The sequence below is a fragment of the Balaenoptera acutorostrata genome, chromosome 3, assembly GCF_949987535.1.
Source record: "Balaenoptera acutorostrata chromosome 3, mBalAcu1.1, whole genome shotgun sequence".
Lineage (NCBI taxonomy): Eukaryota > Metazoa > Chordata > Mammalia > Artiodactyla > Balaenopteridae > Balaenoptera > Balaenoptera acutorostrata.
This window is the reverse complement of record NC_080066.1, coordinates 180,874,345-180,894,657: the sequence shown is the minus strand read 5'-3', so window position 1 is coordinate 180,894,657 and position 20,313 is coordinate 180,874,345. Positions and strand designations below refer to the sequence as shown.

Here is a 20,313-nt window from a genome sequence, read left to right as displayed (position 1 = left end):
TCTCTCGTTTCTCCAAGGAAGGGAAAATCCAGAAATTTCAAAGAATTATGTCTAACTGTGTGATTTTTACTAAGATCACCATCTTTAAAGAATTTGACTAATTTGAAAAAAATAGGAGTTTTAGGGTTTACTGTCAACATTTCATTTAAATGACATTTTAATGTTATTTTAAAATATTTGTCTCAAACATTTTAGCAAAACACCTTTTGTCACCTTACACCATTCTATTTTTTAAATACTTTTTTTTTAAATCAACAACAGAAAACATAAAACTCAACCAGAAGACAGATATATGTATTCGAAGAATTTCCATAACACAAAACAGAAGAAATTGTTAAATTACAACTATTATCCCTTATCATTTCTAGGGTCACAATATTTTCCATAATTGCTATTTAAAGCTGTAGGAATTAACTCACTCCAAATCACTGAATCAGCATTAACTCACTCCAAATCACTGAATCAGCATTCAATCCCCAATTCCTACCTTATTCAGACTTTTACTGTGCTGCTACAGAGATTCCCTCCACAAAAGAGATTTCCAGTTCTGTTTTAAATATAAAAACCAATACAAGCCTTATTTCTTACTTTTACATTATGCATGGAACCTCTAAAGAAAAGCTCAGAAGAAAGTGAGGGCTAAATTACAAATTAATTACAACAATCTATATAGCAGAGAGTAAAATATAAAAAGTAAAATAAACTGGGGGAGAATACAGTAACTTGGATAGACTTTAATGTTTCATCTCCAAAGACTAAGAAGTTAGTTGCAACTAAATTGCCCCAAAGAACTTTATAACACCAAGGAAAATAGCTTAAGAGTAAGCCTAAATTTCTTCAGTACCAATGACTTTCAACACTGCTTTTAAAACAACTCTGCTCTGATCAGCCTCAACCAGCTAACGTTTGAATCACACTCATTACCCACGGAAGGGAACATTATGGCAGAAGAACCTCGCCTCGAAAACATTAACTCTCAAAGACAAGAACTTGAAAGTTTAGAGCAAAAACTCCCTAACTCAGAACACAGTTAATGTGTACTTCACTTTGGCCCAGGGATGGATTCAAGGTTTCTTTTGTACTATCCAGAAACTTGATCTGAGCAGGTTTACCTATTCTCTCTGGATCTCAGTGTACTTTTCTGCTATATAAATGTATTGGACTAGTTCTCCCTCTTCCAGGAAAGAATATTTACCTAAATTGCAGCAGGTAACTTAAAGGTAATCATCTTCAAATATCTCAGTGCATGATTCACATTCAAATCTACAGCTTCATTATAATTCAGTCTTACCTCTGCAGTAAAGCAGGCAATGCGGGGACCACTGCTTGGCAACTGAAGTCCCACAAATGATAATTAGAATAAGATAGCAGACAATGTTTACTTAACACTCGCTGTGTGTCAAGCACTGCGCTGGACATTTTACATGTATTAGCTCAGCTAATTTCTTCTCTTGAGGAAGAAGTTCCACTACCTCTACTTCACAGATGAAAGCAAAAATAAAGTAACTTGCCCAGGGGCAACACACAGTTGTCAAGAGGCACTGCCAAGATCTGAACTTGGGTTTGACGATTCTCATAGCCCAAGCTCTCACAGTCTACTCTATGCTCCTTCTAAAAGAAGCCGGAAATTAAAAAGATGACTGTAACTGACATAATCACACGCCACAAGTGAGGGAAAGAACCCTGATTCATAATGGAGGAAACGGAGGCTCCTGAGATAAAATGACCAGTTCGACCTTAAACCACCTTCTTAACCACAGAGACAGGACATTCAACCTCCTGACAACCAGCTCAAGTGTCTCCTACTTCACTACATCATGAAGGTGATCACCTGCAGGATTCAGCATCGCCCTGACCTCTCATTTGGGTAAACACTACCTCAAAGCACGTCTACATCACAAAGCATTCACTGTAACTTATGAATTTTGCGGTATGTTTAAACTTGATTTTTACAATGAAACTAAAGCATAGCAAATAATGTGTTCAAAGAGGAACACAGAACCACCAGTAAGAAGAAATGAAAAGCAGGTCAAGACACCCTGTTCAGAAAAATTATTCCACATTAAAGCATAACACATTTTATTAATACAAGTCAACTCTGAAGTGACAGTTGAGCCAATGACAACCACAAATTTTCTAATCTGATTAAATATACTGGATTCAATGTTCCAAATACAGGGTGCATGTTTAAAGGGCTATTACCTCAAAAATATTTACCATTAACATTTCCTCTTCTGTAAGAGTCTTAGTTTTACTATTAGTGAACTGTGATACTGAAAACCAGCACAGATAGAAGTTGACAGTAATAACACATGCTGGGACTTCCCTGGTGGTGCAGTGGTTAAGAATCCACCTGCCAATGCAGGGGACACGGGTTCGAGCCCTGGTCCAGGAAGATCTCACACGCCGTGGGGCAACTAAACCTGTGCGCCACAACTACTGAGCCCGCATGCTGCAACTACTGAAGCCTGTGCGCCTAGATGTAGCCCGTGCTCCACAACAAGAGAAGCCACCGCAATGAATAGCCCCCACTCACCGCAACTAAAGAAAGCCTGCATGCAGCAACGAAGACCCAACACAGCCAAAAATAAATGAATTTTTAAAAAAATAAAAAATAAAAATAAATAAAAGAAACCAAAGACAACTCCGCATACACTACGGCACTGAGTATGGAAAGACAGTCTGGACCCCACATGAGAACAAAGACTAAGTTAAAGATATGGAACTGCATTCTGGTCTTGTTTTTAAATCTAACTGATAAAGCTTGTTCCATCATTATAAACACAGATGTTATTTTAACTACCAAGTTCTGATCCAGTGATCCAGTTTAGGTCTTAATTAGATAATAAGAACTGAATCAGCATTTTAGGACAGCAGTGCTCTACCCACTTCACTCACTACTTGTGAGGGATGACAGAAAGGAATCTTCCTTGGGCCATACAGGGAGTATCAGGTGGATCTAGTTTCAACCATTCGCTTTTAAAGCTAAATAGGGTCAAGTTGGGATACTGTGGGTAAATAAAATCTGACCTTAAAACAAATAAAAATCAACTTCTTCCACTCACACATCTTTACAGAGATAGTTTTTTGAAAAAGCAGTTTCCTGATGAATTTCACACTTACCGGTCTGTTCAAATTTGTAAAAATAAATAAATAAACAAATATTCAAAACTCAGGTAGGGGAAAAAAAAAACCAGTAACAATCACAATCTCAATTCCATATTATTCCTAACTTGTACTCATGGAAGGAAACTGTCTTAAATCTAAAGACCGAAAAAAAATTTTTTTGCCATGAAACAAAATTGGTGTATCATTTCTATTCCAAAATGGAAGTCTCCCCGTCTCTTAGATTTTTTTAAATAAATAAATTAATAAATTAATTAATTAATTATATTTTTGGCTGCATTGGGTCTTCGTTGCAGTGCACCGGCTTCTCATTGCAGCGGCTTCTCTTGTTGCAGAGCACGGGCTCTAGGCGCGAGGGCTTCAGTAGTTGTGGCTCACAGGCTCTAGAGCGCAGGCTCAGTAGTTGCGGCGCATGGGCTTAGCTACTCCACAGCATGTGGGATCTTCCCGGACCAGGGCTCGAACCCACGTCCCCTGCATTGGCAGGCGGATTCTTAACCACTGCGCCACCAGGGAAGCCCCGTCCCTTAGGTTTTAAGTTAAATGAAAACACACCTAAAAAAATAAATCAGTAGGAAACAGTAAAGTCCTACAATTTCCAGCCATACCTAGGAATTCGTCCCACTGCTCAGATTGGCAAAACAGGGTTTCAAATTATTTCATACCAGTTAGATTCCTTTCCAGATTAAAACAAACACAAAATAGGAAATGTTAATGCCAAGACCCAATCAACTGGCAGTAAGACCATGCAGCAAAACATTTATAGTGTTTTACTTTTTAGAATGGCAGGTCTCTAGCAAATTTATGCTTGCATCTATTCCATGAAAACTGCAAGGACAGCTCAAAATATGATCCTATTACATGTGCTGTTTCAAAGAGAACAACTCCAAAGAAATCAGGCTCATTCCTAACAATGCTGAGCTAGACATCAATATTTAGAAGAATGTCAGAATTCTAATTCTTGCTATCGCCATCAAATATGCCCTTTTCTTTAGTCACATCCAACATATTTAAATAAAGCTTTCAAAACGAATATAAACAAAATGTTCCAAAAAACTGACCAACTTACTAAAACTAAAAGATATATACAAGTTGATTTTTTTTAATATGTGGGGGAAACTTGGTGACAAGCTTTGCTTTATGTTCTGTGTATTAAAACAAAGATGGACTTGACCTACAAAATGAAGATAGGGTCAACTGTAACCAAAAAACAGTATGCTTCCCCTGGTGGCCAACCATGGAATGGAGAAGGCATGCACAGAAGAGAAAAAGCCTTGTCTCGGAGTTCCAGCCTGTCACTCTTATAAATGAGAAGTGACTACCAAAAAAGGAAGACGCGGGGGAAGGGGAAACTATCAAAAAGACTAACATAAGTTAAAAGGAATACAAACCTGGGCGGTAGACTACATACACTTTAAGAGATTTAAATCATCAACAGACCAAAATGTAGAAGACAAATACGGGAAAGGTCATTTATTTCCAGAGTGCCCAAGAGCTCACTCAGGGATCCCTATGTATTTTCACTTCAAACAACACCCAGAGTTTCATACCTAAATAACAGCTTAAGAGCAATCGCCTTTTTCAAGGGCTAGATCCTTGCAATTTTCTGCAGTCTTGTTTCCAAGGAAAAGCATTTATGCATTTATCTTCTCAAACTCGTGGTATAACCTACATAGAGAACCTTCAGTTCTAAAGCCCTCCAACCAGGAGGACTGTTAACTCCAGTTCCACAAGGTTCTCTTTTGAGTTTTATTTCTGAAAGAAAACCCACGTCCTTTCAAACATTTTCCATGCCAACAACCTTTTAAAGATAATCTTATACGGAGACAGGCTAGAATCTCACTGACGAATTCCTTTGTCTGATTGGATTTTTCTGGTACTTTAAATCTGCTTCCACACAGAAGAGCAGCAAGAGTAGCAAATGTTCCAAGCTAGGGGGTAGGGATTTCTTGGAGGCGGACATCATTTGTTAGGCTAAAGCTTCTGAAGGCTCTAATCTTTCACAACCCGTTCCTTAAAAAAAAAAAAAAGTGGGGGGCGGGGCGGGAGGAAATACACACACATTTACAAATAGGTCCTAAAATCAAACTGCCACCAGCCAGTCTCTCCTCCCCGGGCAGGCGCCCTCTGGGAAGCACACTTCTTTTATTAACTGGTTTTGGGAGATCCCAGGACGGGAGGGGAGTCGGGGGCAGGCAGGAGCCCAGGGGCCGGCAGGACGAGGAAAGGGCACGCGGGGCAACCTTCCGCAGGGGAGAAACGGGTCCGAGGACGTCCCAAGCCCGGGCGCTCGCAGGACGCTAACTCGCCGGCGCGGCCGCCCCTGCCCGGCCCCGGCGCGGCTCGTGCGGACCCGGGGACGCCGGAGCCCCCGGCCCAGGTGGCCAGGTGTGGCCGCGCGCCGCCGCCTCCAATCCGACCCGCCGCGGCGACCGGGGCCTCCCCGGGGGCAGGCACGCCTGCAGGACACCCTTGCGCGGGTGTCTCCCCGCGGACAGCAGGACCCACACAGGCAAAAAGAAAGTTGTCCGAGGCCGTCCGCCCCCTCGGGTTGCCGGCCGGCCGGGCCGGGGCACCACTCACCGGGGTCGAAGTCGGGCACCACCGCCTGGTACTGGGGTCCGACCCGCATGCCGCCGCCACCTGCGGGGAAGCAGAGAGGAGGTCAGCGGGCGGGCGGGCGAGCGGGCGAGCGGGCGGGGGCGGCGCGGGCGGCTGCCACCTACCGTGCTCCTCGTCGCTGGACGAGCCCGAGCTGCCTTCCTCCCAGGAGTTGCTGCTGCTGTTGCCATTGGGCGCCGCCGCCGCCAAACTTTTATTCTGCCCATTATTGGGGGCGGCGGCGGCCGAGGCGGAGGCGGCGGTGGCCGAGGAGGCGGCGGCGGCCGAGGAGGCGGCGGCGGCGGCGGAGGCGGCCGAGGCGGCGGCCGAGGCGGCGGCGGCCGAGGCAGCCGCGTTGGCCGCGTTGTTCCTCCCTCTCCGCTTCCCTGAGACCTCGGGGCCCTTCTCCACCATGGCCGGCATCGGCGGGGGCCCGGGCCGGGCGAAAGTGGCGGGGACCCGCGGCTCCTGAGGAGGGGGCGCCGGGCCGGGGGAGGGGGTGAGAGCGGGCGCGGAGGCGGGCGGGCGCGGCCGGAGCTCACGGGCGCGAGTTGGGGCTGGGGCGGCCCTAGCGGGCGGAGAGCGGAGCCGCTTCAAGCCCCCAGCGCCGAGCCGAGCGCAACTTTCGCTCTCATCGCCGCCCGCACTTCACTGGCACTAACTACTCCAGGAGCAGCGAGCGGGAGGGGAGGGGGCGGGGCCTGGGCGAGCGGGGGAAGCCGCGCGCAGCCCAACCCGGCGCGGGGTGGCTCCGCCCCCGGCGTGCTCCCATTGGCTCTTGTGGGATTTGGTCGGCGAGCGGCAGCCAGGTTGGCTCCGCGTACCCGTCTGTCCAAGGGGCCGGGGCGGGAGAGCGGGGAGGGGGAGGCTCCGGGCTTCCGTTGGCCAGGTTCGGTTGACGCGTATCGCCCGCTGTACGTGGTTTGAGGTTTGCAATCTCTCTACGCCCCATGATCCATCTCTCTAGGCAATAGCGAGGAGTTAGCTGTCCTCCCCGCCCCCTCCTTCTGCCGGCCCCCCCCTTCACCTGCGCGCACCCCCCGCGGCCTCTGCCCCCACGTTCCCCAAAGGGCTCCACTGAGGATCCCATCGGTTTCAAAAAGTAAAATATACGCGACACGACAACAGAAATTGAATGCAAGGTTGGGACTACTTTCCCCCTCGCGCGGAGGATTACATCTCACAGTTTGAATGGGTTCTATACAAAGAGGGGAAACTAATTGGAAGAAACTAATTGAGCCCCCACCTTTCCCAAGGGATTTGGGGGTTTCTCAGCGCCGGGGGAACCCTGGTGCAAGGGACAGGGTTCCCAGGTGACAGTCACCCCCGGAGTAGAAGAAAGCAGTGTAGGAGCTCAGGGGGGTTAGTGGAGCTTTCTGCTAATTTGGTGGAGGGAGGTTGGAAGTCGCCGCGATTGCCCGAGTTTCGGGGCGCGCCGCGCCTGCGAGGCCGGAGGAGAGGGTCCTCTGCCCCTTCCCGGTCGCAGAGTAGGGGCGCGGGGTCCCTGCCGTCCCGGATGGCTGTTTGGAGAGCTGTGAAGGAGCCGAATTGTCCCAGGGGGAGGGGAGCACTTAAAAATGGGGTGGGGGACTTACAGAAATGGGCTGGGGTCCGGGAAGGGTAAAGAGGAAGAAGCTATTTTCATCCCAAGCCTTTGGTAGGGGAGGAGGGTCAACTTCCTCCGAGGCAAGAGCCACTTTTCCGGATCTGCTGCCTGCCCTGCCTCCCCCATTCCACCCCGGGCACCCAGTGAGGGAGAGCTCGAGCCAGCCCGAAATATCCTTGCCCCGGAAAGTGACCACCGGCCGACACGGGGCTGCTTTTATAGCTGGGGGGGGGGGGGGGGGGGGGAATGGGAGAGTGTGTGACTCCCCTGGAGGACTGTATCTGCCCCACCCCCACCGATCCCCCCAAACAACACGCTCTTCGTACATAATCAGGAATAATCAGGAGGCGAGAGAAGGTCTATAAATGAAATATATATATATATATATATATATATATATTTTTTTTTTTTTTTTTAATGCAGCGGATGGCTATTTTTCTTTTAAGTTACTTCAAACCTGAGCTTAATATGGGGACAGTTTACACCAGCTCTGGTTATAAATAGCTACAGGGAGAAATCTCAAGTTTTACGGTTTTAAAGCCTGAATAAATAAGCAGGATGTTCTCCACGTTTTTTGCAGCATGAGCCATCATTATTACTTCAGTGAAGTGACCATGTTCAATTCTGCCTGAATAAACCGTAAGAAAAAGCGCTGGGAGCCCTCCCCATGGCGGAGACCTGCCCCCGCCAAGTTCAGGGTCGCAGCTCCTGGATTCCCCTTAAAAGGACACTCATCTCCTAGGAGAGCCCAGGTAGTGCAGGTGTGTGCCCCGGGATACTCCCCAACAGCTGGCCTGGGTAGGATGCAGACAGCAAAGCCAAGGGTTAGGAACCAGAGGTGGCATTCCCCGGGCTGAACCACCTGGCCGAGGGCTGTGACTCACCTAGAGGTGAGCACCGTGTGAGGCATGAGGTTAAGAGCACTCTGCCCTGCTCGCTTAGTGTCTGTGAAGTTACACCACAAGACTCTGGACAGACTAGCCTACAAGGGCACAGAGGTGATGTTGAGTCATTATTAGAGCAGCAGGAATGGCGCAGCACATGGGGTCACCAGCACCACCTACCAAACCCCAAGGTCGGAGCTACTTCCTGGCTGGGTTATGACAATGGGTGCATCACTGGACCTTCCAGCCATTCACTTTTTTCAACAAATATTAACACCTAACATGTGCCAGGCCCCGTTCGAGTTTGACGCCAAAGCCACACAGATGCCTTGACCCTGACACAGATACTGGCCTTGACCCTCTCAGCTTCCTTGTCTGTAAAACACAGATAATAGTAACTACCTCCTGGCCTGGTGGATTTTTTACAGATTCCATCTCTCCAGCCCCTCTTCTTCCACCATAGGGAACCCCTCAACCTGAAGGAAACCCCCTTTCCTGCCCCCGCCTATTGTTTGGGGTGGGGGAAGGTGGCCCACACACAGCCCTTCTGATCGGGAATTTGTGAGCTCACAACTTCAAACTGGCACTCCATAGAGTCAGCAGCCCCACCAGGTTTTTCGGTGACACTCTCTCCCACCCTCTGAGACTAACAGTTCACACCTTCTCTCCTCTCCTCGCACTTCCCACAGCCCCTTCTGCCCTCACTCCCAGCCAGTGACCTCACCTCATTCTTCAGTGGGAAAAACTGAATCCATCAGACGGGCTCTCATCTTCCAGTCCCCAAACTGACACATCTGCCTGCCTGGCACCCCCCTCCCCCTCGGTCTCTCCCACCCCAATCTTGATCTCAGGCACCCACCTCCGGCTGCCCTCCCCTTGCTGCTCTCCTGTACCATCAGCCTCTCTCTCTCTTTCCCCTTGGCTAGCATTTTCCCAAGAAAAGGGGAAAAACTCTTCCTTGCTCGCAAGCCCCTTTCCGCCTCCTCCCCATTTCTCTACTCCCAAGACAGAAGACTGAAAACTCCCAAGACGTGTCCATACCTGCCTTCCCCACTCCCTCCCTTCCCAGTCTCTCCTCACCCCACCCCAGCAGGGCTGTGTGCCTACTCCTACCTATTGCTAAGGTCACCCACAAGCTCCCGGCTGCCCGATCCAGCGGTCACTTCCGGGAACACTGCCCTTCTCAGCAGCACCTGAGTCCGCCACTCCTCCCTCTGGAAATTCCCTCTCTTGTCTGGACCTTGGTTCCCCTCCTACTTCACAGACCGCTCCCCCTCAGTCAGTCCCCTGTGCAGCTTCCAGCCTCTCCTTCCAACCTGTAGTCGTTGGGGTGCCTCCCGGGCCCCCTTCTCTGTGCCTGATGCACAGTAGGCACTCATTAACCGCAGAGTGAGAAATAATGAAAGGGAACACAGGCTGCCGTGGGTGCACAGAGCAGGAGCCAGTCCTGGTGAGGGGAAGGTTCCTGGCACAGCTGAGGACTGACCAAGACAACACGAAATATGCCCTATAAGGGGGACCTTTGGTTTTGTCAGCCCAGCGTCTCCCAAGTGACAACCCATCCACAACATCCTCCTCCCGGTGGTTGGCTTGGGGCTTCCCCATCTCTAACTGGCACGTGACCCAGGCCTGGCCAATCAGAGCACCCCAGACCTCTGGCTACAGTGATTGGCTCCACAAGGGCACATGACCTAGCCAGGCCAATCAAGGGTCTTTCTGGAACTTTTTCCTGGAACTCTCAGGAAGGAAGGGACCTCTCTCTCTCTCTCTCTCTCTCTCTCTCTCTGTGAAATCAGGACCTAAGGATCTAAAAAGCCTAGAACCTCCAAAGCAGGGCCAGGGATGGGGCAGGCAGGACAGGCCCCACCGGGGCTGGAAGCTGGAGGAGGCGTTTGCGCCTGGGGGCTCGCTTGCCCACAGGTCCAGGGCCTGTTCCAGGGAGCCCTTCTTACCCCACCAGTCTGTGGAGAAAGGCCGGTTGAGTCCTGATAGGATCTTTTGACCTCTCCCCACCGTCCAAACCGCATAAGCCAGGCCTGAAATCCTGGCTTTTTAAGTAGAGCGATTGGACTTTCTGTTACAACTCAAAGAATCCTGGATGTTACGAATAATTAGGCATTAATCCTGTGCAGAACCAGAGAAAGGAGACGCTGGCAGAGAAATAGCACCTTCCTGTCCCCTGTGAAAGGCTTAAAGATAATAGCTAATATCTTCAGGGTGTAACTGTGCCTGGTCGTGCTCTCTGTGTAGAAATCGTCAGCGCTTTTAATCCGCCCAGTACTCCCACTGGGTGTACACGGTTCTGACCGCCTCATCCGCGCCTTGTAGGTAGGGAAACTGAGGCACCACGAGGTGAAGTTTCCGCCTGAACCGTGCAATCCCACTCGCCGGCAGGTCTCAGCCACGTAGCTGTGCGGCCGCGGGCCTCACCAGACACCTAAAGATGTTGGGAGGACCAGGGATGAGGATGTGGGCAGAATGCCTTGTCTGATCCTACACGTAGTGTTTATAATTCTTATTGCTGCTTTTTTTTGTTTTGTTTTAGTATTATTGTTAGATGGCTTGTTAGAAAATTCTGCCAGGCAAGGAATAGCTTCCCCAAAGCTGGACCAGGCAGAAGGCAGGGTGTGGGCTGGCAGGAAAACAGCCAGAAGCCAGTCCTGGGAGGGTTCATTCCCCCCCCCAAGGCTCTTCAGAAACTGAGACAGGGCAGGAATTTTAGCCATCCTAGGAGTTCTTTTTCTTTTTCTTTTCTTTTGGCTGCGTTGGGTCTCCGTTACGGTGCGTGGGCTTCTCATCGCGGTGGCTTCTCTTGTGGAGCTTGGGCTCTAGGCGCGTGGGCTTCAGTAGTTGTGACTCGCAGACTTAGTTGCTCTGCGGCATGTGGGATCTTCCCGGACCAGGGCTCAAATCCGTGTCCCCTGCACTGGCAAGTGGATTCTTAACCACTGTGCCACCAGGGAAGTCCCATCCTAGGAGTTCTTAACCTGCAGTCTGGTTAGATTTCAGGGGTACCATGAACCTGGGAGGGTAGTTACAGGTTTATTTAAATGAAACTTTAACTGAAATCTAGTATTTTCGTCAATTATGAATGTAGGCGGTATTAGCAATGGCTGGGACGTTGGCACCCCTAGAAATCATGATACTGTCTTATCACATTACATGTTGGAGAGATCTCAGAACAGTGTGTACACTCATCTCCAAAATTACAGAAGATACTAGACCTGCTGCCAGATCTTGTTACTTAATGTGTTAATAACCAAAGGAAAAAACTCAAAATGGATTGTGTACCTAACTGTAAGAGCTAAAACTATAAAACTCTTAGGAGAAAACACAGGAGTAAATCTTCACTTCACAAGGAGTGACCTAGAGTAAGCAAAGCCTTCTTAAATACAATTCCAAGAGCATAAGGAACAAAAGAAAAAAAGTAGATAAATTGGACTTCATCAAAATTTTAATTTGGGTTTTTTTTTTTTTTTTTTTGCAAATGAAACCATCAATAAAGTTAAAAACAGTCCACACAGTAGGAGACAGTATTTGCAAAACATGCCTGGTAAAGGACTTTATCTAGAACATGTAACGAATTCTCACAACTCAATAATAAAAGATGAATAAAATGGGTAAAGTATCTGAATAAACATTTCTCCAAAGAAAGTATACAAATTGCTAATAAGCACATGAAAAGTTGCCCAACATTAGCCACCAGGGAAATGAAAATCAAAACTGCAGTGAGATACCACTAGGTATCCTAGCCCACTATGATAGCTATAATAAAAAAGAGTGGTAATAACAAGTATTGGGGAGGATGTGGAAACGTTGAAACCTTCATACACTGCTGGTGTGAAATGATGCAGCTGCTTTGAAAAACAGTCTGGCAGTTCCTCAAAAAGTTAAAAATATAGTAACTATATGACCCAGCAATCCAACTTTTAGATATATAACCAAAAGAATGAAAACATATGCCCACACAAAAACTTGGGCACAAATGCTCGTAGTGGTGTTATTCACAATAGCCAAAAAGTGGATAAAACTTAATGTCCATCAACTGATGAATGGATAAACAGAATGTGGTCTATCCATAAGATGGAATATTTTTTTAACTTCATTTTTTAATTAATTTATTTTTTTGGCCGTGTCGCGGCTTGCAGGATCTTAGTTCCCCAACCGGGGATCGAACCTTTGCCCCCTGTGGTAGAAGCACAGCGTCCTAACCACGGGACGGCCAGGGAATTCCCCCATAAGATGGAATATTATTCAACCATAAAAAGGAAAAGAATACTGACATGTGCTACAACATGGATGAGCCTTGAAAACATTATGTTAAATGAAAGAAGCCAGTCACGAAAGAGCACATACTATATGATTCCACTTATATAAAATGTCCAGAGTTGGCAAATGAATAGAGACAGAAAGAAAATTTTTAGTAGCCAGGGGCTGCGAGAGGAGGGCACTAGGCAGTGACTGCTGATGGGAATGGGGTTTCTTTTTGATGTGAGGAAATGTTCTAAAATTGATGGTAGTGCTGGTTGTACAACTCTGTGAATATACTAAAAACCGTTGAATTACACACTTTAAATGGGTACATTGTATGGTATATGAATTCTGTTTCAATAAAACTGTTTTCAATAAAGCCTCCCTGCTGGGCCTGGAGATCTCAGGTCCGGCTCTCCACACCGGCCGCCTCGGGTGCTGCGGATGAAGTTCTGACTTGGCCCGGATGCCAGGGCCAGCAATGGTGACTGCAGGAAGGCCACCTGAGGCTCCTGTCTCACAGGTCCCTGCTCAGTCAGGTCCCTGCTCGGTCAGGTCCCCGTTGTGCATTATGGCAGCCCCAAGTCAAGTCTTGCAGCCTCGACCTCCACGTTACAATGAGCGTCAGAGGCCAAGCCACAGCCTGTCTTCAGGGTGGGATTTGGGAGTGGAAGTATCAGGCCCAGGCCCTTCCTGCCCAGTTCCTCCCACTCTTTCTTTAAGTACCTTCAGGAATGTTTCACTCTTTATGTAAGAGCCCTCCCCAAGGGAATTTGGGAGATGGCCACAGGCCTGGGATAAGCGTGGGGCCTCCGAGGGTGACCCCCTCAAGGGGCTACAGGCTTGTGAGAGGACCAGCTGAGACAGACCTTAGCCCCAGGCCTACAGGTGGCTGAGGGCGGTCTCCTCGCTAGAGCCCAGTGACCCTCCAGCCCTAGGTCTGTCTCATGTTTCCACACTTTGGGGACCCCTCCTTTCCCGGGGTTGCCCCAAGCATGCTGCTCCCACCAGGCCACGTGGCCCACTCCTTCATGTCTCAGCTCACAGGTCACCTCCTCCAGGGAGCCCTTCTGACTTCCCTGACCGCCTGAGGCCCCTGTCCCAGCCCAGGTCCCTGTGATCCTCCTTCCTGGGACCGATCACAATTATAATGGTCTATGTGTGGCACTGCCTTTCTCTCCCTCTGGAGAGTAAGCTCCATGAGGCTACTCTGTGGTCTGTGAGCCTCTCGCACAGCAGGGCTCATTAAATCACCGCTGCTGACTGTCGTGGGGTCAGGCTGGGACATTTAAACAAGACCTGAGTCAGAGCGTAAACATCGCTGGGCAATAAATGCTGAGCATAGCACTGGCTTCCCAGGTAGCCCCGTGGCTGGCAGATGCCGGCTTTCAGGCTGCCGCCTGGCTGCACCCAGACATTCAGACCCTCAGAGAGAGGAGCGCTCCTTCTCTCATCTAGAAACTGCCTTCCGGCATGTGGTTTCCTGTCCGAGGACCCACCCCTTATCTACAGGAGCGACAGTGGGAGTAGGACCCCCTCCTCCCCTCACCCCACAGGATGCTGTGTCCGAAAAAGGCAAACCTGCTAAAGCCCCCCTGAGACAGACAGACACACAGACAGGGGAGACAGATGGCCCTGGCAGTTGGCGTGGGAGCGCTTAGTCCTGGAGCCAGGTCACCGCCACAGGAGCTGCAGGGGGCCTTCTCCTGGGCAGGGTAGGGGGTACCTGGGCTGTTCCTCCTCCCCTCCCTGCTTGAATGTCGGACACCATCCCTTCGCCCCAGAACAACCAAGGATATCCTTGAAACGTGGACTGGATCCTGCCCTCCCCGGCTCACAACCCCCGGGGCTTCCTGCTGAGGATAAAATTCAAAGCCCCCCTCAAAGAGCTCCAGGCCCCCAGGGGTGGCGTCTCCCTCCCCGCCTTCCACTCCCGGCCTCTCCCTCACCTCCTCGGGGACTTTGCACAGGCTGTTCCTGGCCTGGAGCACCGCTCCCCACCTGACTCGGCCATCACCTCCTCGGGGAGCCTTCCCGCCTCCAGCGCCCCCCTGGCCTCCCCCTGCAGCGCCCTCTCAGCCTCATCTCAACGACAGTTGTGGCTCTTTGTTCTTGTTGGCTGTTGCTCACTCACGTGGGGTAGGGGGCTGCTGGGGGTGATGGAGGCGAAGCGGAGGACCGGGGAAGGCCACCTGGCCGCTTGCGAGAAGGACTGCCGTGGCCCAAGGGCAGGGCTCAGCCAAAGCCCCTCCTCGGTCCTCCCACCATCTCACCAGCCTTCCTCCCTACGGCCTGAGCATCTGTCTTTTTTTTTTTTTTAATTTTTTAATTATTTTTTTTCCCCAGCCATGCCACGCAGCTTGTGGGATCTTAGTTCTCCAACCAGGGATGGAACCCGGGCCCTCGGCAATGAGAGCACGGAGTCCCAACCACTTGACCACCAGGGAATTCCCCCGAACATCTGTCTTGCCGGCATCTGTCCTCTCACTGGCCTAGAACACGTGGGCCTCGGTAAAGGTGAGGGGTTCTGATGAGTGGCCCAAGAGGATGGCATCCTTTTAGGTGGGGGCACAACACGAATACCATCAGGGCCCTTTTACCAAATGCCTGACATTTGCAGAGCCAGTGGAGGAATCAGGCAGACCTGGGCCAGCCCTGCTCCCTCTCCCGGGTGTGGCCTCTGCCCATTCAGCCTCCGTGCCCCTGCTTCCGCTCCAAGGAGCGGTGAAACCTGTCCCCAAGGGCTGCTTCAAAAATCTCAGAAATCCTTAGAAGGAATGGAAAGATGGTTGGTGGAGCCCATTTGTTCACCTTCGGTCCTGCCCCAAACCCCACCAAAAGGAAAACAAAGGGACAAAAACAACAGCAAAATCTTGGAAGCTGAAAATCAGGTGGGAGAGTGGTCACTGACTTCACCTACCAGATAGAGCTGGTACCAAATCCAGCTGTGGGGAAATCTGAGGAGTCACCCCGGACTATGCAAACCCCCAAAGCCTTCCCGTCCACACTGTGGGCACCAGGCCCGCCCCCTCTGCCCAGTGGGAAGTGGGTTCTCTACTTCCTGATGTATTTAAGGGTCCTCCTGACAACCCGATGATGTAGGGTGGGAGACTGTGCAACTCAAGTTCGCAGAGCTGGCCAAGGATGGAGGGACCCAGCCAAAGAAAGGGATGAACTGTGTATGGACCCAGCCACAAAGTGGATGAGCCTGAAAACAACATGCTAAGTGAAAGAAACCGGCCCCCAAAGGTCACACGGTGTCTGATTCCATTTCTATGAAATACAGAATAGTCCATAGAGACAGAGAGGAGATTTGGGTTGTCAGGTGCTGGGGGAGGAGGGAACGGGAGTGGCTGTTTATGGGGACGGGGTTTCCTGTTGGTTCTGCAACAGATACTAGAGATGGTTGCACAACACGATGAATGTACTTAACAGCCACTCAGCTATACAAGCCAAAATGGCAAAAGTGATACATTTTATGTTAGGTGTATTTTCACACACACACACACACACACACACACACAGGAGAACTGAGGGACCAAAGTTGGAGCCCAGGACTTCCCTGGCAGTCCAGTGGTTAAGACTCCGCACTCCCAAGGCAGGAGGCACGGGTTTGATCCCTGGTCGGGCAACCAAGATCCCACATGCCATGGAGCAACTAAGCCCGTGAGCCACAACTACTGAGCCCACGCGCCACAACTACTGAGCCCACGCACCTAGAGCCCGTGCTCTGCAACAAGAGAAACCACCGCAATAAGAAGCCCGTGCACCACAACGAAGAGTAGCTCCCGCTCGCCACAACTAGAGAAAGCCCGCGTGCAGCAACAAACACCCAACACAGCCAAAAATAAATAAATAAAATAAATTTTTAAAAAATACTTTAAAAAAAATTTAAAAAAACAGAAACCACATTACATCATTCCCCTGCTTTAAACCCTCCATTGGCTCCCATCTTACTCGGAAAGGAAACAAAGGCTTTCCAGTGGTTCCTAAGGCCCTACCCAAGCAGGCCCCCAGTGACCTCTTGGACCTTGTCTTGTCATCTGGCCTCCTCTGTGTCACCAGCTGGCTCTAGCCCCACTACCCTTCCTGCTGATCCTCGAACAAACCAAGCACACCCAGACCTCAGGCCCTTTGCACCTGCTGTTCTCTGTGCCAGGAATGCTCTTCACCTAAAGACCCCCTCGGCTCACTTCTCACCTCCTTCAGATCTGACCACTCGTTTGAAACAGGCCACCCTCCACCCAACACACTTTTTCGTTTGCACGTGTCACCAGCTCACATATTTTATGGATTTGTACTGTCTGTCTCCCCCTTAGGATGGCAACCTCTTGAGGACAAGGATTTCTGTGTGCTTTGTTCTCTCTTGTTTCTCCAGAACCTAGAGCAGTGCATGGCACACGGTGGGCTTCCATAAACATCTGATAAATGAATGAGCCGTTTTAGGGTGAGGACACAGGGCCCAGAGGGGCAGAGCGAAGCAGCTGTGACCGGCAGCTCCAGGGTTTCCTCCAGGCCTCTCTCTGGAGCTCCCCTATCCTTCCAGCTCTCGGTGCTTGTTATCTTTGTTAGTATCCACTCGTATTCAAGACGCAGTGTTCTCACAACATCTTCTTGCTGAGAAGGCAAATATTCAAAAATACTTTGACAATGACATTCTCCACTTCCCCAAGGCTGTGTGAGATGCCAGAAATGATGGAACTAATTAGCGGCACTGACTCCCCACACATCCTGGCATCTGTGTCTCCCGGGGAGAGGGCACGGTGGCCAAGACTCTCTGGGCACTGCACATGGACCAGGGCAGAGGGCAGTGGGGCCTTGAACCTGGGCTAGGACTGGCTCCACCTCTGGCAGCCCGAGGGCCCCTGAGCCTATCCGGGGCCTCTCTGGCCTCAGTTTCCCCATCTGTAAAATGAGAAGGCTTTTGCCTCAGATTCAGGTCCAGATGCTACCTGCTGCAGGAAGCTGCACTGCCCGTATCCTAGAGCGCAGGGCCCACGTGCCACGTGCCAGTGCCAGTGAGGTCTGAGCGGTTCTTTCTGAACAATCTCAGAGACCTGAGCCCCTCTCACTCAAGCCCACTCTCAGCCTCTTTCACTCTTTGGCCATGCCACACGGCTTGCAGGATCTTAGTTCCCTGACCAGGGATTGAACCCGGGCCCCAGCAGTGAAAGTGCTGAGTCCTAACCACTAGGCTGACAGGGAATTCCCATCAGCCTCCTTCCCTCTTCAGGTGAGCTCCACACATCGTGAGTGTCCCGCCATGCCGGCTGCTAGGGACACAGCGACAGGTTCCCGCATCAAGGTCAGCTCTATCCCGGTCCCAGTCCCCTTGAGACCAGCTTTATTTGACCCTTGCAGCAACCCCAGGAGGCCTCCAGCACAGGGGCTATTGCTCCCATTTGACAGATGTGCAAAATGAGGCCCTGAGAGAGCAAGTGACTTGTTCCAGACCCCACAGGAAGCTGGGTGGGCAGAACCACAACTTGAACATGGGCCTTCTGACTGCTGGTTCAGGACTCTCATCTGGACACCTCTGAGAAGTGTCAAGAGGGAGCCTCAAAAGCTGGGAAGTGCCCCCTATTCTCAGTCACAGACAGATGGACCCAAGCTCAGCTCACAGACTCCACTAGGCTCCAGGGCCGCGGAGAATGGCCAGAGGGGCTGGAACTGGCCAGAACCGAGGTGGGAGCTAGGTCACGCCAAACATCAATTTCATCAAGCCACTCCTCTGCTAAAGAACCTTCCATGGCTCCCACTGCTGAGCCGCACCAAGCCTACCTCCCTTGCATCACCCTGAAGCCCCACACGTGTCCCTTGTCACCCCCCACCCAGCTGCAGCAGACTGGTCTTCAGGTTCCTCCAGGTCCCAAACTCATCCCCACCTCGGCACCTTTGCTGGGGCGGGGATCCCCACGTGGAGCTCCCCCCACCAACCTGGTCCCATTTCCTTCCCTCCTCAGCAGCCCTTACTCCATGCCAGCTCTCCCTCTAGTGGTCCTGGAGATCAGAATTCAGGAGGACAAGGTCCCCACCCTCCAGAAGCTCATGGCCTAGTTGGGGAAGCAAACATGTCTATGAAAAATCAGAATACAACGAGGCGACGGCATCTTGGGAGTGAAGGGGCCAGCAGGGATGGCAGCTCTTGATTTTACACGGGGCCAAGAGAGGCCGCAGGGTTCCCAAACCTAGAATAGCTGGAAGGACACTCCCAGCAGGAGGAACAGCCTGTGCAAAGGCCCCCGGGAGTGAAAGAATATGATTTTTTCCTGGAAAACAACCCACCATTTCCCAAGCCCAGGTTCTGCATGGAGATGTGACAGCAGACGAGGCCTGGGAACGTGAGGGAGCTTGAATGCCAGGCGAAGGTGTCGGGCTTTATCCTCTAGGATAGGAGTGAGCAAACTACCACCTACGGGCCACATCTAACCCACCACTGGTTTTTGTACAGCCCGTGAGCTGAGAATGCTTTTACTTTTTTAAACGGTTGAAAAAAATCAAAAGAAAAAGACTATACTGTGTGTGACACAGAAAGTTATATGAAATTCAAGGTTCAGTGTCTATAAATAACCTTTTATTGGAACACAGCCACACCCACTTGTTTACATATTACCTGTGGCTGCTTTTCACTACAATAGCGGCATTGGGTAGTTGGTTCACAGGGCCTGCCAAGCCTAAACTATTTTCTATCTGATGCTTTCCAAAAAGTCTGCCCACCTCTGCTCTAGGAAGTGGCAGTGGTTCCCAAAGGGGAGTCCAGGGAACACTCGTCCCATGAGATGCTCTGGGAGACTAGGGTTCCCCAGGTGAGTAAATCTGGCCTACTCTGCCTGCTGCATCCCACTCCCTCCAGAGAGGGACCGTGAGCAAGAGTACAGTAAAGGCACTGAGAAGTCCTGCAGGGAAGAACCTTATTTAACTGCAATGAGTCATTAGAGCTGTTCACAGAGATTTGAGTCCTCTCCTTCCACGCCCATGGGAAGACTGCATGTCTCCTTGGAGGTACGCATGGCTGGGTGGCTCACTTTGCCACTGAGATGCAAGTGGAAGTGACATGCATCCTCTCTGAGTGGAAGCTTTATGAGCCCGTAGGTGATTTAACACTTCCTCCTCCTCTTCCCCCTGCCATGGCGATCAGTGTAACTCCATCAGCCTGGGCCCTAGAGTGAGAAGACTTGGAACAGAGACCCTGCCAGCCCATGATGGCCATGAAACAAGAGCAAGAAAATGTCCCTTGCTGTGTTGTGCCACTAACAAATGGACAGGGGTGGAGGGGCATATGGGAAAGCTCTACCTTCCACTCAGCTGGGTTGTGAACCTAAACAACAAAGTCTAATTTAAAACAAATGGGCAGAGCATATGATCCAGCAATCCCACTCCTGGGCATATATCTGGAGAAAACTCTAAGTCGAAAAGATACATGCACCCCAATATTCACAGCAGCACTATTCACAGTAGCCAGGACATGGAAGCAACCTAAATGTTCATCAACAGATGAATGGATAAAGAAGTTGTGGTACATATATACAATGGAATACTACTCAGCCATAAAAAAGAACAAAATAATGCCATTTGCAGCAACATGGATGGACCTAGGGATTATCATACTAAGTGAAGTAAGCCAGACAGAGAAAGACAAATAGTATATGCTATCACTTATATGTGGAATCTAAAATATGATACAAATGAACTTATTCACAAAACAGAAACAGACTCACAGACATAGAAAACAAATGTATGGTTACCAAAGGGGAAAGCGGGGGAGGGATAAATTAGGAGTTTGGGATTAGCAGATACAAACTACTGTATATAAAATAAACACTCTTTTGCCAAGGACCTGCAAAC

The 20,313-nt window shown here is 50.1% G+C and overlaps 1 protein-coding gene across 2 annotated transcripts in view; it reads right to left on the bottom strand.

The window, feature by feature from the left end:
* Positions 1-6,403, bottom strand: part of RCOR1 (REST corepressor 1) — a 119,214-nt gene extending 112,811 nt beyond the window's left edge. For both annotated transcript variants that reach the window (XM_057543887.1, XM_057543888.1), the window contains exons 1-2: positions 5,853-6,403; positions 5,710-5,769 (exon numbers count right to left, since the gene is read on the bottom strand). In XM_057543887.1, coding sequence (XP_057399870.1) covers positions 5,710-5,769; positions 5,853-6,150 — 358 coding nt within the window. In that variant the 5' untranslated portion in view covers positions 6,151-6,403. The remainder of the gene's footprint in view (positions 1-5,709; positions 5,770-5,852) is intronic.
* Positions 6,404-20,313: the final 13,910 nt, after the last annotated feature.